This window comes from Tinamus guttatus, unplaced genomic scaffold, assembly GCF_059628265.1.
Source record: "Tinamus guttatus ecotype Peru unplaced genomic scaffold, ASM5962826v1 Tinamus_guttatus_pri_ptg000094l, whole genome shotgun sequence".
In the NCBI taxonomy this organism is placed as follows: domain Eukaryota; kingdom Metazoa; phylum Chordata; class Aves; order Tinamiformes; family Tinamidae; genus Tinamus; species Tinamus guttatus.
Genome location: NW_028288628.1, coordinates 687507 through 705940, shown reverse-complemented (window position 1 = coordinate 705940; position 18434 = coordinate 687507). Strand labels below are relative to the sequence as shown.

The window sequence follows — 18434 nt, the reverse complement described above, 5'->3', positions numbered from 1 at the left end:
TGACCTGCTGTGGTAACGCTATTCATTTATATTTCTATTACATAAATTTATATTTATATTTGTATTTTGTCCGTGTGAATTCTAATGAAAATACCTCTTTGATTTAAATCTGGTAACAAAGGTAGAAAATTAACAGCAGATTTCTCTATAAAACTGCCAAAATAACTTAAAAATGGTATAATTAAATGGCAGACTAGAGTATTAGGATTGTTGAGTAAAGTACTTAGGAAGTTAGGAAATAAACATAAGCACACATCCAAGTTGGATGTGTTCGGATGTGTGATGTTGAGTGGAAGAGTTGGGAAGCAGGCAGCTGTATCCCCGAACTGGGGCCTACCTGCTGGCGTGACTTGCTAAGTTACAACGCCAAGCAGATTCCCACATCCATGTACGCATCCTGATCCGCACACTGCGTCTCCCCGGGAAGAGGAGATGCTATTTTGACTCCACGTGGCTGAAGCCCCAAGAGTGCTGGGATGCACAGTTGGTGTATGAAGGGGAACGAAGCTTGAACAGGGCTAGGAGGCCTCACATAAAGCCGTTCAGGAGCAGTGAGAATGAAAAATTATAGTATTAATTCGTCCATGATTTTAAGTTTTGAGCACATGTGCTGTATTCTGCCACATGTAGAGAGAAAGGCCAGTGTTAAGTCAGACTACTCCATGTTTCTCTTTTGGAGAACAGAAAAGGCCGATCGTGGATCAGAAGATGTGCCGCGGGAACAGCTGGTGCCTGCCACAACTTTCCTGGAAGCGGGATCCTGCAGACTTCGGGGATGCCCGTGTTGTGAAGACTCACTAGGTACGCAGGGCAGGAGCGACCCTCGGAACGCAGCCCACAGGGGCGCTCGTGTCTCGGGTGGACGGCGCAGGCAGCGAGGGCCGCGCGTCACCCACTCGCGCAGGGCGTCGCGCGTGGGGCCCCGCTCCGCGGGGGCAGCGCTGCCCCGCGCGGCTCCCGCCCCGCTCGGGACCGAGCCCCGCAGCGCCCCCTCGCGGCGGGGCGGCGGCGCGGAGCGCGGCGCGCGCGCGGCCGCCTCGCCCGGCCCGGCCTCACCGCCCAGCCCTGGCGCCGGCTCCATCGCCATCCCCATCCCATCGCCATCCCCATTCCGAGGCGGTGCCGCGGGGCTGCCCGCGCCCTCCCGCTCTCGCTCCCGGCTGCGGTCCCGGCCGCGGCTCCGCCGGGGCCCGCGGCTGCCATTGGCTTAGCGGCCCCATCCGGGCACTTGGCGCAGCGCTGCCGCTCAGCCCATCGTCGCAATATGGCGGAGGTGAGCGGGGAAAGCGGGTTGGGGCGCCGGGCTGCGGCCGCCTCCCGCCGCGCCGCGGAGGTCCCGCGCCGCCCGCGCCCGCCTCGCCATCCCCGCGAGGCGCCTCCGGGGCCGGCGCGGCGGCGGCGGGGCCGGTGGGGCCGGCGGGGGGGCAGCGAGGGGCGGCAGGGGGCGGCGGCGGCGCCGGGCAGCGGGAGCCTGCGCGACTAGGCCGCAGGGCGGGCGGCGCGCGGCGCAGCGCTGCGCCGGGTTCGCCGCCCGCGGGCGGCCCCGCAGGCCGCGGCCGGGAGCCCCGGGGGGCGCGGCCGGCGCGCAGGGCCCCGCGGCGGCGGGAGAGCCGCCCGGCGGGAGGGAGCAGCGCTGGGAGCGGGGAGAGGCGGCGGCCGGCGCGGCGCGGTGCCCCTGTCACGGCCCGGCCGCGGCGCAGGGCGAGCGGTGAACGGGAGGGCGGGCGGGCGAGGGGCGAGCGGGGCCCGGCCGGGACCGGGGCGGCTGCGGGCGCCGTCACTCACTCCTGTGTGTGCGCTTCCTTGCAGGCGTCCTTCGGGAGCTCGAGCCCAGGTTGGTCCTTCCCGCCGCTGCCCGGCACCTCCATACGCCGCTTGCTCCTTTGCAGAGTTCTCCCCTGCCGCCTCAGAGTTTTTTATGCGCTTCATGTTCACGGAACTAATGCCAGGCTGCCCGGGATCTTAAAAAGGGAGAGCTGCACAGCAAGGAGTTCTGCCGCTGGCTCCTGTTGCTTGAAACCGTATACATAAGAGCAAAGTTTTTATAGCACTTCTAAGTCAGTATCTCAGTACAGCCATACAGGTTGGAGAGAGGCATCTTCTCACTGATATCTTAGAGGCTCGTGTAAAATTCTGACTTCCTGATAATATTGTTTATGTATATTTGTATACACACACATGTGCACGCAGTCTAGTACTAGTCTGGAATACTAGACACAGTGTTTAGCAGTAATCTTAACCATTAATACGTGTATGTAAGTACACATGCAAAAGACTACTCTAAAACAGTTGATAATTGTTTAAAAGCTGTAGGGTCAGGATATAATGTCTAACACTAGAAAAATGCAACACGTAAGTGTAATTGTAATTGCAGAAGTATTATCAGTTAGGTTGAGAGCGAGCTCTGTGGAGGTATAATGTGAACAGCATGTGAATAGAAAACGTTCTTGGCCTGAGTGTTTTCCTGTGGTACTGTGAGCTTTCACAGTATTGTTTTAATCAAGGTAAATGGACAAAGTTTACCTTTGTTTCTTGCATGTAAGGGATGCACTTAGAATAATTCCTAAAAATGAATTTTAAGACTCATAAGTGTTACTGTATGTAAATGTCTCTTCAAAATACAGGAATATGTGAAGAAGGATACTACCTTTTTTTTTTTTTCTTTTTTTAGGAGAAGGAACTTTGTAGATATTTCATTGATGCTCAGAAGATCTCACTTAATAATCCTTTTTTTGCTGCTTGTAAGCCAAACATTGTACAGAGCACTGTTATGTAAGAACTAGGAAAGGGAAACCAGAAGTGAGAGTGAAATATCCTAATCTGTTTTTTTTTTTTCCTCCATCCTGAAAGTCATAAGAAAGTGAACATGAAAGACCAAAACAACACTGTTATTTTGCTAATTTTCACTTGAGAACATTGACTTTGATGTGCAAAATATTTGCATCTTTAAAAGTTGTAGAATGTAGTGATAATTTTTCTGACGGGTGATAAAATGCTCTTAAAATAAGAGCAACACTTTGAACACATTTTTTTTGAATAGCCTTTTGAGTAATGAAAAAGCATTGGACTACACAGCTATAACAATAACTTGTTAGTTGTTGTGGTCCATGACCAGAGTTTTGTTATTGCTATTACATTTTCCTCTATTTGAGATTCTACTATGTTCATAGTAGAACCTTTCCTTCTTGATCAGGTTAAATTAGTTTTAATAATTTAGTTTCACAAATGAGATATTTTAATCTATAGTGAGTCTCACTATTATTTTGTTGGTATTAGGAAGCTGATTCATAACCCATTAGATGTTTACCAGTGGAAAGGTGTGGAACTTACCATAGCCTCAAATCACATAAATATCATCAAAGGCTACAAATCGCAGTCTCTGATTTATAAGGTGCGTTTAATATGCTCATAATATTTACCTTAGTGATGATTTGGACACTTACGTAGTAAAATTTGATTTGGGGTACTTTCTGAAACTTTGTTTCAATACTAATGTCTTCAAAGTAGGTATGCAGCAGGAAAGGAAGTTGTGCCTATTTGCTACTTGCAAGTACAAAAGGGAAAGGTCACCAAAAACAGCTGTAGTTGTTAGGTAGATAGAATTTTGTCATTACTCCATTGAGAGTCCCAGCCCTGTATGTAAAAGAATGCATGTAACCATATTTTTTACTGCAATGCATTTTCATGTATTGATTAAGGAAAAAAAATACTCAAATCAGTTATGGGTTGTTTTTTGTTTTTTGTTTTTTTTTGTTTGTTTGTTTGTTCGTTTGTTTTGCTAGTTGGCTCTTTATCCTCTGAGGATCATGACTTTGACCCTTCTGCTGAAATGCTGGTACATGATTATGATGATGAACGAACTCTCGAAGAGGAAGAAATGATGGAAGAAAGCAAAAATTTCAGCTCTGAGATTGAAGATTTAGAAAAGGTAGGAGTGATTTACCGTCTCCTAAATGTTTGTATGGCTTGTACGTGAAAGACTGCTTTTGAGCTCTGTTTTTCCAATTTAGAAACAAACGATCCTATTTTAAGCATGTTAGATAACTTTCAATTGCACAAGTGGTGGTTCTCAGTCTCAGTTTCATGAATTTGGCATTTGATGGGTATACAAGATGATCAACATACTCTTTGGCTTTTCCTGTTCTGTTTTATGCTCTTTAACTACTTGTTTTTCATGGTAAAAAAATCATGAAATGTTCATCCATGCCAGTGCATCTCCCCTTCAAACACCCGCTGAAGACTAAACACCCACAAGTTGATGTTAGTTACATTACTGTTCCATGACCCACTTGCATCACTCGACCTAACTGCAGATTTTGGTCAAGAAACTTCCAGAGAGATGTAATTTCTAGCATAAAATCTGAAGCTGTGTTTGTGTGTTCAGTGTAAAAAAAATATATGTTCTAAATGTGGGATTGACAGTGCTTATACTAGTAGATTTTTGTCCTGGTACGTTCCTCTTTGCAGTTACGTTTTTGCTGGTATGAGCTTGCAGTTATAGTTGTGAAGCAGGTTACCAACTCTAGCAATTAAAATGGAGTTATTACTCCACAAAATGATCTAATTGTGTCAATAATACGAGGAAAAAGAACTGAGAGCCGCTCATCTTAAACGCTTTATTGCTTTAGGTCCCGATCCTGGAAAGACTTGGACATGAGTTTACGTTTACCCATTGTGAAAAGTCTTTGCAGGACTAAGACCTAGCTGACTAAAGAAAACAAGTAATTTATTCAGTATATGAGTTCAACAAGAATTTTTTAAAGGTAATACAACTTTTAAAGGTATAAATATTGGAAATATTTCTAATTCTTTTGTAGCTTGAATCAGGTAAACCAAAAATCTTCAGAGTTTGTTGTTTTATTATTGTGTGGTAAGAGATATAGTATGGTGACCTTTATTAAAAGGGGTTGATCAAAAACTGTCAGAAAAGCAAATTATAAGCAAAGTAACTCCCTTGCTTTTAACCTTTTGTATCATTAGCTGTTTTTCACCTGTTACCTTCCCAACACTCAATATAGATGTGCTGTACAAGAGATGAAAAAGAGGACTAAGAAGTTCCTGTAGTGGGTTGCTTTCTTTTGAATGCACGCTTGCAACTGTTACTATGTAGGAGTAAAATATTGAAGCTTTTTTGCAGTTCTTGGTTGTAGAGGGGTTGTGATACTTCTCTATTTTCCGTCTTGAAGGTATTTATCTGTTTGCATATCTTTTGCCTTGAAGCAACACGGGTAAAGCATTCATGCTGTAAACATGAATCAGATAATGAGCAAATTTTCAAATTAAAAATCAGATAAACAGACTATAATTGATTAGCTTTGAAAAAATCTTATTCATTTCTTTATCTAGTTAACGGTTTCTTTAAGTAGCCTAGCAGGACTATCAAGATACATGCTTAAGAGTAATTTTATTCATGTGCCTGAAAACAGTTAAAAACTGTAATGAGGTTTTGTACTTTGTTAGGTTTTCCTTTGTTTTTCACTTCTGTCTTTCAAAACACGTACTCTCTTAAGCCTGAACAGTTTACAATTATTTGGCATAACGTTGAAACATTTGTAAATCCTCTTGTATTAGGAAGGAAACATGCCACTGGAGGATTTACTGGCATTCTATGGCTACGAACCTACGATTCCAGTTATGGCAGCTTCCAGTGCAGATAGCTCTCCAAGTGAACTGGCAGACGAACTTCCAGATATGACTCTAGATAAAGTAAGTCTGAAGCATTCTTCCCTGTATTGCATTTTAAAAGCAGAAGCCCGTGTGGCATCAAATTATGTTTCACACTCTCTTGATGTTACAAAATACATACATCTTTGTCGCTTTTAATATACAGCTGAGTATTACTATATTCTTAATGGATGCTTCTTCTAGCACGTTGAGAATCTGAGTCTAAATACACTTATTACACTTACACGTACGTAACTGCATTTATGCTATATTACTATAGTCTTTCAAAGTGCATCTAAGTAGCTTAATATATTTCTTTTGAAAAACAGAAATGGGACTTTACTGAGCAAGTTCTGTGTCTTATTTAATGTGTACAGAATTCAAAAGTAATAATAGTTTTGGCTTCCAGTATTCATTTCATGCATGAGAACATATGCACGTACCTTGAAAACGCACCCTTGAATGCTTTGGGTTGTTCCTTTCCAATACATATTGTTTTGAAAGCTGAGGAACAAAAGAGAGGTTATTTTATTGCAATGAGTGCATGTATTGCATTGGTGATGTAAAAACCTCAAATTTCTTTTTTTGAGGGGAAGATGGATTTGCAGGTTGATTTTAAATTCTGAGACTTTAATCTGATTTTTGTCTATAAGCATACACAGCTAGTAATTTGGGTTATAAAATATGTAGATAATAAATACATATATATATTTTCTTTCTGTAAGTATGATGTAATGGTAAATGCCACAGAAGTAGAGTATAATGATGGCTCTGCACATCTGATTCTCATTAGGATTCACAATTGTGTCGAGGCTACAGAAATGTAGTCGACTTGTTGCCTAATGCAGTTCTTTCCTTCCCTAACCTCTGTACAGAGGGGTTCAAACATGAGCTAGTGGAAGAAGTGTGTCTTTTTTCTTTCTTTTTTATTATTTTTCTTTTAAGTCTTCAGAAGCTTCTTCTGTATGTGTGTGTGTTTTTCGGAAGGTAATAGGTTGTCTGTTACCTGTAAAAATTTGCATAGACAACAACTACAGCTAGTGTTGGCAGTTTTATTTGTTGTTAATTATTTTTTTTTCCAGAATTTAGAGGTACAACCACCATGTTACAGCTAAGATAGCTCTGTGACACTAAGTGTGACAGGTGTCTACATTTTGAAGCAATTTCCATTGGCATTTTTCATTAGAGACAACTGGAGGAACTCATGAGACTGGTGATTATAGAGATTGCTTCTTGTATGTTTTATTTTAACAAAGGAGAGGAGAAAATGAAGAACCCCTGTGTTTAACTCTGAAATGAATGCCTATATTTTTTCTCAGATTTAAGAGGAATAGACTAGCTTTTTAATTCAGGGGGTGCAGACTAAAATTAGTTTTGGTAAAATGATTTTAATTAATGGGACTTAAAATTTGCTTCATTGAAATATGCACTATTTTATGCTTAATACTAATTCTGAATGTTTTTGTTGTTGTTTTGTTTTATTTTTTTAATGATACAGGAGGAAATAGCCAAAGACCTCTTGTCGGGTGATGATGAAGAAACACAGTCTTCTGCTGACGACTTAACGCCATCGGTTACTTCACATGAGGCTACAGACTTCTTTCCTCGACCCTTACGATGTAGGAAACCTTTTGTTATAATAGAACTCAATACAGTCATGTATACATTTTTAACTTAAAATGTAGAAAAAACAGAATGCTGCTGACTTTTCTGAGAGTTTAGTAAGAGTGCTTTGCATGATATTCTGCATGGATGTTGTCTGTGGTTATTAATATCTCCTCAAATACAGTAACTTTACATAATTAATATTTAGCGTGGTTTTGAGGGACACACTCCATGATTTTTGGTATGTTACTGAATAACATGAATATGTAACCCCTTTTTTTAAGTTAGTGTTCCTCTACTAAAACTATTGCTGCTATTTTTAAGCCAGTGGTTCTTCCATTCAGTCTGAGGACGTGAATTGGGCTGTGATTTCTCTGTGTTATTATTTCCCTTCACACATACAACACCGTTCTATTGGACCTCATTGTGGTATTTTATGGGATTGGGCCCATGAACCCAAGACCACGTTTCACCACCCGTGGAGCTATTATGGGCAAGATCTAAGAACCAGGAGTGCAGTTATCCAGCTTGGGCCAGGTATTCCTTGTTGCCTATTGCAGTTGCATAAGTCAGTGGTGTCCTGGAATTAGAGTAATAAACAGGACTTCCTGATGGTTTTAACTTGAAAAGTATCTTGGGCCATTTCTGTTGGCTCCTCATCCTTCTAGAGAAGAGGGATGACAGAAGGGACATGCTACCTGAGTCATCTCCAGCTGCAGTCCTTTCCATGCTGATGGTTATGTAGTATAACACATTCATATATAGAGAGGGATACAAAAAAAAGAAAAAAAAAGGTAGATCTGTGATTGCAGGAATGATTACAGCAGAAGAGCATCAGTTCCCATAATCTAGAGTATTTTTTCTGGTGTTGACTCTTCTGGTCTCTCATGAAGGAGAAGGGAGAAGGCTGTAAAATTGCAGCCATATTCATGTCTTATTACTGAAGTTTGAGAATGCAGAAGAACTTCAATATTATCAGAACTGTAGATTTCATTTTATGGAGGCTTATAAATCTGTAAAAAATGGTAACTTCAGAACCTGACATCGCAGCATTCCAGAGACTAAAATACATACTACTCAGTGAAGTACTGCCTTAAGTTACTTAAAATGTTCTGTTTTCTTCACACACACACACACACACACACACACACACACACACACACACACAGACACAAAATGTAGAGAGGAGTAAGCAGGTTGCTGTACATGATCCATTTTGTATATCTATGCTGTGTCTTCATGTTGAGTGTCTATTAAAGTCTCTAATTAGAGGTTTTCTTAGGCAATAGATACTTGCTTTCAACATAACTTTCATTGTGATTATCTGGGGCAAAATCATAGCCATGGTCTTACAATTCTGTTGTCTTGCATCTTTTCTGTAAGGTATAAGCTTTTACTGAGGGGGAAAATCATGAAAAAAAGTTGTCTCTTTTGACTATTAGAAATATAGTAGACTCAGGTGCAGTGATGATAAATGTTTTAGTTTTGCAGTATGTAAATAGCACGAAGTAAAAAAGTACTGCTGTAGTTTGATGAAAATGTAGATGAACAGAATCCGAGGATTCTGGATCGGTGTGTCTATGCATAAAAGCAGGTGCTCCTTTCAAAAGTAAAACAAACAAACCCCGCCCCCCCAAAACCCTAAAAATTCTTTTGTAGTTCTGTGATTGCTTGAAAATTCTTCCTAGCTAAAAACCCACTTCTTTATATGTCTGAAGCAAACACTACATGTGATGGAGATAAGGAATCAGATGGTGAAGATGTTGAGGCAGACAATGGCAATTCATCTGAAGATTTGAGAAAGGTAATAACTATTTCTACCAAAAAAAAAGTCAAAATATTTTATGATTAAATATATAGAGAGAGTACATATTGTTCTGGACAATACAGTGCATATATAGTACATATTAATTCTGGAAATCCATAATGAGTGCCAAGTTATATGGCTTTTTTAGTGTTTTAGTGCATTAAATCTTAAGCTTTTTTTTGTGTGTGTGTGTGTTTTTAAATCTTCAGGAAATAATGGTTGGTTCACAGTATCAGGCTGAAATTCCTCTTTACCTGGGCAGATACAATGATGATGAAAAGGGTAAGTTCTCCTTAAAAATGAAAGTTTCTTTTTTTAATCTTATGTTTATAGACAACCTTTGGTGAAAATATTTTTCTTTTAAATTGTAAGGTGGAAAGTCACTGGCTTAATTAAAGTTCTGAGTTTTAAAGGCACCATTAAATAAGAAGTGTTAGAGAACTGAAGAGACACAGATAGTTATTTCTCAGAAATACTATTTAAGACTTTGAGAGGACATTTTCAAGAAGACATTGGAGCATGGATGGGAGCACAACGTTAGGTCTGAAGTATCCAATAATTTTTAGGAGGCAACTATCAGAATGGGTTGGGAAGGAAATATTTTCCTCAGAATATCATAACCCATGTACATTGAAAAATCTTCAAAATGGTGTTATTCTCTGTTTGCCTGGTATAGGCAAAAGCAAGGACCACTTGTGTGGGTTTCAGAATGAATATGAAGAACATAAAATCAATAAACTGTTATAACATTTCATAGCCCAAGCAGGAGGTTCAAGGCTGTGATATATTTTGTGTTTTATAAAGTACATTGTTATAAGAATGATGTTATTTGTATATAAATTGAGTTAAAAATGCAGTTGTGTCATATCTTTAAAAGTGCTCACTGTTAGGAAAAGCATAGCACTTTCAGCTGTGAAGTTCAAAAAGTAGACACTGAAAGTAATTTACTTATGGGTGAAACAGCCATGAAATGAAGAAAAAAATTTGGAGAGATGTTAATAAATGCAGTTTTCAATGTTCTCTAAATTGCCTGTTTTCCCACTGTAACATTTTATGAGTATTAATTTAGTTAAACATATCAAGCCTTTTCACCATTTTCCATTGCTTTTCAAATAATAATCCTTCGCGATAGAGAAGAACAAAGTTTAGGCTAGAGGAGCAAGGTGAACATCCCCTGTGTTCCATAAAGAACGTAGGATGGTTCTGCTATTTTCTGAATTCAAGCTTTGTGCTTAGCTGTTGTGCTAAGGGAGGTTGAAGCTGAGCTCTGGGAGTGCTTGGAGAGGTTGGATCTTCCTGAATGTGTGGAGGTGCTGTGTTTGGAACAGTGGGCATCCTGACATAAGCAGCCTTGGGAATTTTAGACCTGCTTGGCACTGAGAGAGATATCTACCGTTCTGTGTGATGGCGACTCTGTGAAAGCTTCTTCTGTACTCCATGAGGAGCTGGTGACAACTGATGTTAATAGATTTCTCTTTTAACAGCCTATGAAAATGAAGACCATTTACTTTGGAAACCTGATGTGATCTCAGAAAGCAAAGTTAAGGAATACCTTTTTGAAGCCTCTTTAAGAACAGGAAATGAGAAAATGATTGGCAGAATTCCTGAAGGAATACATACACGGGACAATGAACAAGTATGTTTTGTATTTCTGCTCCATTTGTGACACAGTGATTTGTAATTAGCACATATTCTTTTTCTTTTGCTGTATTGTAAAGACTACAATATTGAACTTTTTTTTTTTTTTTTAAATTAGATGTTAATGAGGCCAGAGTCTTATTTGTAATTTTAACCCTGTGCTTAAGCTTATGGGTATTTGAACATTGGCAGCACTGAGGTACGTTCTTACTATTGCCATGTTCTTAACAAATTCAACTTTTTAATAATTGCATATGGTATTTTACTTTGTTTCAACTTTTGGATGGTTTTCTTTTTGCTTATTTTTTAAACTTTCATTATGTGTAATAATAAATTACCTATTTTGACATGAGGCATGATGCCCAAAAGGCTAGTTTCAGAAGTTTAGACTGGTTATTTGCAAAGCTTGACTCTTTAAAAAGACTTTTCTTCTGTTTTGTAGGCACTCTACGAACTTCTCAAAAGTAGCCATAATGTTAAAGAAGCAATTGAGAGATACTGCTCAAATGGAAAGGCATCTCAGGGTAAGAGATAGAATACCTGATTTTTTAGAAATGTGTGTTTGAAAAATAGATAGATAAATGCATGTTAAAAAAAAAAGAAAAAACTTAAGTAAGAATTAGAATGACAAGCTTGTCCCTTTGCATGATGTTTTTGGCAAAATTAAATACATTCTGACTAATGGCCACCTGGAAACTCCTGCTAGAGGAATTTGCAACTTGTGTAAAGGTTGCAGGATCAACCTTTAGATCTTTTACCCCTTCCTTTTTCCCCACTGCTATTGTGAGAACTGGGATAGATGTCACAGACTGAGGAGCAAGAGAGGGGAGCCATGGTTGTGTTCACACAAGGCACAGTTTTTTTTGAGATTGTGGTCAATTGCAATCTCCCAATATTTTCACCAGAATAAGGAAAACACACCTGCCTATATGGTAAGTCCTGTTTGCTTCCATGCTGCACAGGTGCTGCAGTGTACTGTTAAGATATTGAGTTGCTCCAACCTAAACTGGGTCCTTCATGTAGTTCTGCAGGCCTTGAGTTTGAATTTACAATAGAAAATGAACTTCTGTCTCTAACTTTATTACTGCCTAAAGTGAAGAATGGAGTTCACCATTTACCAGAGATGAGGTTTTGACCAATGTTCTACAAAGACATGTTGCATAAAACTGAAGTGAACTGTGAGTCCCTGTACAAACAGTATAGAGGACTCCTTGTAGTACTGGATGCAGAGGGGATTTGAGTGCTTACTGTGTAGGTGCTGTGAGAGCCAAGTGTCTATGGTACAGCTGAAGGGGACAATGCGTAGCAGATAATAGTGTTCCAGAAGGCTCATGTGTGAGAAGAGATTGCGCAGAGGTCAACAACAAAGAAATACCAGTCGCAAGGATCTCTCTGAAATCCCAAACCTCTCTGAGATACAGAGTCCTGGTTCAGGACCAAAAAGTACCTCTATCCATTTGTGGTTCAGAGCCCTGAATTCTGTCCTTAGGAACTAGTACTCACACTTCAGAAAAAAAGTAGAATGTATGTTAAAATACCTTTGTGAAAAGGGGTAATGGATGATAATACTGTCAGTGCCTAACATCTCTAGCCACTAAAGTTCAGTGCTATTCTCAAACTGAGAGATCAAATGCGTATTACTCAAGAGAATTCCTTAGCTGGGAGCTTTACATGGCTCTTCTCTTTGGGACTGGGGAACTCTGTAGAAAAGAGTACAAAATCCATGGGGTGAGAAAAAATGTTTTTGTAGCTTAGTGATTATCATCCTCATGTGGCAGCAGAAGGGTATCCAGTATCTGCTTCCAGAAATGTTTAGAAATGATGTGGGCTTTTTTTCCCCATTGACTTTAAATGTCAGTTGAACAGAAACTTTCTATCACCACTATGAATTTAAGATGACTGAAATATCCCTCCTTTATTGTATCCTGGCATAAAGCCATAATCAAGGTGGGAAACCTAGTATAGTTGAGACAAAATTGTTTTTTTTTTTTTTCATATAATTTAAGCTATTTTGTCGTAAAGCATATTATGACATGCTGTGACCATGAAATAAATGAGCCCCTTATTGATTCCTTCCTTTTGTGTGTTTTCAGTTGTAAAACTGAAATTCAATTTTAGGAACTATTATTAAAACAGATTGATGCTTTACACTTTTTTTGTCCAATGACAGTTTTTGTTTGGATTCTCTGTTAGAAAAAACATTCAGAAAAATAAGATCTTTATTTTGGTGCCATTTTTTCTCAAATCTTGGATTTTCAATGGCAAATTTATTTAGAAAGGAATAGGAAATGAACTATGCTCTCTGGACTTGTCCATTAGAAATGTTATGAAGACTTATAAGTAAGAAATTGTGGTTTCTAAACAAGAATGTAATATTTTAAGTAGGATATCTGTGCTGTAGAGGAGAGAACATAGTTCCAAACTGAGCTATTGTTCTTTTTGCAGTGCATTTGGATTTTCAGTGCATTAGCAGCACAAATATTTTATGCTGTTTCTCTTAAAAGTCAAGCTGGTGAAAGTAAGCTTATTGTATAACTTCTGTAATTGTCTAGAAGAGATGACAGCATGGACGGAAGAAGAATGCAGAAGCTTTGAGCATGCACTTCTGATTTATGGAAAAGACTTTCATCTCATACAGAAAAACAAGGTAAGCAGAAGAGTTGATAGAGTATATAATGCCGAAAACCTGCCAAAGCAGTGCACGTCGGAAGCTATGGTGAAGAGTGAGAAAAGATCCAGTGGGTTAAAAGCAATTGGTCATTTCTGTGCTTTTTTTCTCTCATGTGTCATTGTAAAAGATGGGAATTGCCAGATGAGTCAGTATTTTCTCTGAAATCTACTCATGTTTATTTATGAATTTATACTGTAATTTAGTTTAAAAGACTGCTTCTCCTAGAAATAGTAGATAGTATTTGCATACAATGGCTGTGGGAGGGAAAAATGCATCTTTATGTAACCTGTTTTTGATTGATCACCAGAGAGGTGTAATTCTGCAGCAAGAGGCTTGTGCCTGTTTTTGCAGAACAGAAGGTTCTGTATCCACCAGCACTCGAGTGTCTTACTAAGGAAGGAGTCCTGGTCTCTATCCGGGTTGCTTCTGGTTGACTCTGCTCCCCTTCAACACTAGGGATTGTATTCTTTATCAAAAATATGTGTCATTTGCTGTAGTTGACAGCCTGTTTAAATGGATGTTTCCAGATTTTCTGTACATTGCCTTTACCTTTTGATATCCTCTTGCGTTTTATCTTTAGGAGACGAGACTTTTTGTCATATTTTAGGTAACATTTAATAGGGTTGCGGCTACTGTTGGAACAAAAGTCAGCTAATGCTGCTGTTGTATTTTAAATGAAACATATTAAAAAACAGTAATTCAGCAGAGATGCCGAAAAAGGACTTAACTATTTTTTTACAAGTTTCAATTAAGCACATGAGTTAATATTAAGATTCTTTATTATTATTATCCAAGACATTTGGACTTTGCTCCTGATGGTTTTATCAGTTTGATAAAACTCCTACCGTAAACAGTTTCCTGCCAGACTATCTCTGAATATAGTTGCATGTTTTAGCTTACAATAAAACTTACGCTAGAACTGTGGCCTGTTGATGATTCGAAATATTTCCGGAGCTTAGGATAGCTATTTTGTAAGGATGTAGTAATAGTTTGTTCTCTAAGAATCTGGCCCTGTATAGCAATCTCCATTTTGGGGAATGAAACAAATGGTTAATGTAGGTTAAGTTATAGTTGCTCACAAGGCTACAATTTTATTTTGTTGTTTAGATCATTTACTTGTGTGCATGTTTGTTGTCAGTTTCAACAGTTCCTCACTTTACCAAAAGGAAAAGTGCTTGAAGTCTTTCTTGCTTTATTTCACTTAGTTTGTTGATTTGCTGAGTTCCTTGCCTTAAGAAAATCTGTTGTGTAGTATTTCAATTCATAACCTACATAATTTTATGCTTCATGTGTATATATGATGTTTATTTTTCTACATAAACCTAGGTTAGTACAGTGGAACAGCTGTAATAAATACCTGAAACTGTATATCTCTTAAAAAATCTTGTAACTGAATTGACTTTGTCCAGTTCATAGAATAGTAAAGCTAACAGTATTAAGGAAATATGGAAAATGGTAAGATGACAAATTTTTTTTGTGTTTATTTCATCAATTCTTGTTTCATCAACTTTGTGTTCTTTCATCAATCGTTGTTGTTAGGTAAGAACAAGAACAGTTGCTGAGTGTGTGGCATTTTACTACATGTGGAAAAAGTCAGAACGTTACGATTACTTTGCTCAGCAAACGAGATTTGGAAAGAAGAGATACAATCATCATCCAGGAGTTACGTAAGTAAAAAAGTTCTTGGAATATGTGTTTCCTGTTGTAAATTGTTACTGAAGATTATGATCGCTTTGGAATTTAGCAGTGTAAAGCCGCATTGGCAGCAGCAGCTCAAACCCGTCTTCATCTTAGGCCTTGTTTTCATGTAAAACACCCATTATAAATGCAGTGTTCTCCTAGGGACTACATGGATCGCTTGGTAGATGAAGCAGAAGCACTTGGAGGAGCAGTCCACTCTTCAGCACTGACGTCCAGCAACCGAGCAGAGGCCATCCCGGATCAGCAGCTAAGCATCCTGAACTCCATCACTGCCAATGAGCTGACAGGTAAAGTGAGAAAAAGAATCAGGTGTTAGGTAGTATCTCTTATTTGTAACTGTGTGAGTGGCTTTTGTTTATGTTTGTGTTCATCTCCTCTTCAGCACTGACCGACAGTGTAGCTACAGTCTGCCACCCTTCTGATGTGAACTGCCTGGACGATGCCTTTTCTCCCATGGACAGCTTGCCCCGAGCACCAGTTAATCATGTGCCTGTTGGAACGGAAGAATTGCTGAACTTGCCCAGCAATGGTGAAAGTGACTGTTTTAATTTATTTGAGACTGGTTTTTACCATTCGGAGCTTAACCCAATGAACATGTGCAGCGAGGAGCCCGAGCGACCTGCAAAGAGATTGAAAATGGGCATTGCCGTCCCCGAGTCTTTCATGAATGATGTCTCTGTGAACAACCTCGGCGTGGACTTCGAGAACCACACGCACCACATCAGCAGTGCCAAAATGGCCGTCTCGGTGGCCGACTTCAGCAGCCTGGCTGCGAGCGAGACGAACGGCTTCATGAGCAGCCACGCGCTGCACCAACCCGCCGCGCTGCACTCGGAGTGACCGCGGGGCTTCGTGCAGTAGCAGTAAACTTGGTGGGAGCTATCAAGTTTGCTTAGTCTTTCACTGGAAGTTTGAACTTTATGACATCAGTGATGTCTTTGTATGTATAGAACTATATCTTGATTTATCAAGAGTAATTTCTTTTTTCAGTCCATAAATGTGGAAATGTCATACGATGGTCAGCAGAGTTTGGACTAAGAGAACTCTGTGGTGCAGCTTTAAGCTCTGCTTCATTTTATTTTTTTTTTTAAGCCTGTAGACAGAGGCCACCATTTCAAAACCAGCACAGAAGTTCTGAACTGATTGGAGTGGCTTTTTTTAGTCTAAGTTACCTTTGCTGTAACAGATGCAGTGGAATAACAATGTTTACAGGTACCAATGCTGATCCCTGCTCAATGTAGCATTTTTATTTTATTTTTTTTAACAAAGGCAGGGATGGGTTTCTTTAATTTAAACTGCACAAACATACAAGGATGTTTTTTAAATGGAACCTTCTCTCATGTGATACTAAACTAGAGCACTTCAGTTTACAAAACAGCAAGTTCATCTTGGTGGAAGCTAGCACAAGGGACTTAAAATGAGGAAAGGCTGAAGACCTACACTTGGATGCTGTTGCAAAACTATAGGCCATGGCTACCTAAATCAGAAGTAACGATTGCTGCCACAGGGGTCTGTGTACTTCAAACTTACTGGCTTAAACAGATGCATTTTAGCTTGTTGTATTCTGATGGGTTTGTCCACAGCTTTGGAGAGTAATATAATCTTATAACTTAACTTTCCTAAGGCAACTGGTGTTGTGTAAAACTACAGTCTGCTTAGGATTTACCACTAAATGGTTTACATTTTGGAAGATATCTTAAATTGTTTGGAGCCCTGCAGTTCAAAGTTTTGAGGAGTTACCTCATTTAGATAGAAGTAGTAGAACCTTGAAGTTTATATTTGAAAGTTTTGCTTTAGTGGATTGCATTTGATTGTTTTGGCGAGGCTTTGACTCAAAAATGGCACTTCACTGCCGTGCTCAAATAGGAAATGACAAGAGTGAATTGCTTCCCATGAAAGTAACCATTTTAACTTCTGTGAGTTTTTATTTTGAGTGCAATTTAGCCATCCACAAAGTTTCTGTCTTGAAAGGAATTGTTCTAATTCTTCTGAAAGTGTCAAACCAAGGATGGTATTGGCTTGCGCCACATTCTCGTAGTGGGCAACTTTCAGGGCTTTTTCAGTAAGAAACTGCAGTTTATTTCAGTAGGACTCTGCCTCTGCCTCCACACTTTTCTTTGCACTGTTCATATCACAGATCCACTTGCCACTGACTTGTTCTCATTAACCAAGTGACAGTTTCCCTGCATTGTTGATGTTTGTAGTAATTGCTTCAAGGTTATGCAGCGTAATTAGAAAGTAGCGACTTGAATATTAGCAAGGGAGGAGGGTATTTATTATGCATACTGTGAACTGCCTTGACATCCTGCGGCCCGGGTGCAGCCAATGGGCTTTTCTTTAAAGCAGTGTAACGAAGATTGCTTTGAAGTGTTTACGTAATAGCACATTTATCACATTAAAAACCTAGTTTAGCACAGTGGACAAAAGTAGAGATAATTGTGTAATCAACTCTTAACTTATACACCGAAGTATGTAACTCTAGCAAGTACACAGTAAATAACGGGTAGCCTTGGCCCTGTGTTTTACTCTGACATTTCTAGCCAAGTTGTCAGCTTCTTGTTGCTGTGTTTTGTGCTGAACTTTGTACCTTGTTTTTTTTTTGTTTTTGCTTATGAATCAACACATTTTCTGTAATTTTGTAAAATACTGGCCATAATCTTTCATTGTTATACATTCAAGTTTAACTATGGGTTTACAGTGAGTGGCTGGTCTGTAGAAAAATCCATTATACAAAGCTGACTGAATGCTTATACCAGTTGCACTTAAATGAACATGCCCATTCTCATTAGCTGATGCAGTAATATATTCAGTTTATCTATGCATTGCTGGGATCTTAATGTAGACAGAGACTTGTCTAAGGTTTGGGTTGTCAGCAAGTTGAATGGACACTTTAGTTATTTAATAAAGACTTTTGACCAAAATTCAGAAAATGATATGAGAGGAAAATGAATTCCGGCTAGTCTGAGAGATTTTTTTAAATGCTGATCTTATTTAGCCTGTGGGCTAGCTAGCTGGTATCGTTTACTTTTAATTCCTTGTTGAAATGAGGCAATAATTTGCAAGATTTTGTAAATATGTAAATGCTTCATATCTTTTTAGATATCTATTTCAATATTTTCTGACTACTTCTGTGCATAGGAACATTTTTGTGCATGCTTGATGTGACATTCATAAATATGTACCACTATGACTTTATCCATGTAAAATAGCTATTTATTGAAATTTTTCTTTTAAAAGCTGGACTTACTTATTTTTCTCTCATTTTAAACATTTAAATGGAGAACTTGTTACTGTTTATTAAAAGAATTGCATTTGGGAAGTCAGTGTGAAGATAACCATGTGGTGACC

General features: G+C 39.3%; 1 protein-coding gene across 3 annotated transcripts; it reads left to right on the top strand.

The window, feature by feature from the left end:
• The first annotated feature begins 1809 nt into the window (after positions 1 to 1809).
• Positions 1810 to 15929, top strand: MIER3 (MIER family member 3). 3 transcript variants are annotated; one of them, XM_088520618.1, is made up of 12 exons: positions 1810 to 1834; positions 3783 to 3928; positions 5572 to 5706; positions 7163 to 7283; positions 8988 to 9073; positions 9286 to 9358; positions 10561 to 10712; positions 11157 to 11238; positions 13270 to 13361; positions 14925 to 15052; positions 15228 to 15373; positions 15469 to 15929. In XM_088520618.1, exons 2-12 carry the CDS (start codon positions 3830 to 3832, stop codon positions 15924 to 15926), a joined length of 1572 nt encoding a protein of 523 aa, XP_088376744.1. In that variant the 5' UTR covers positions 1810 to 1834; positions 3783 to 3829; the 3' UTR covers positions 15927 to 15929. The 3 variants fall into 3 exon arrangements, with proteins under 3 accessions (XP_088376744.1, XP_010218165.2, XP_088376745.1); XM_010219863.2 differs by having other exon boundaries at positions 13267 to 13361; XM_088520619.1 differs by lacking the exon at positions 1810 to 1834 and adding an exon at positions 4629 to 4763 and having other exon boundaries at positions 3892 to 3928; positions 13267 to 13361.
• Positions 15930 to 18434: the final 2505 nt, after the last annotated feature.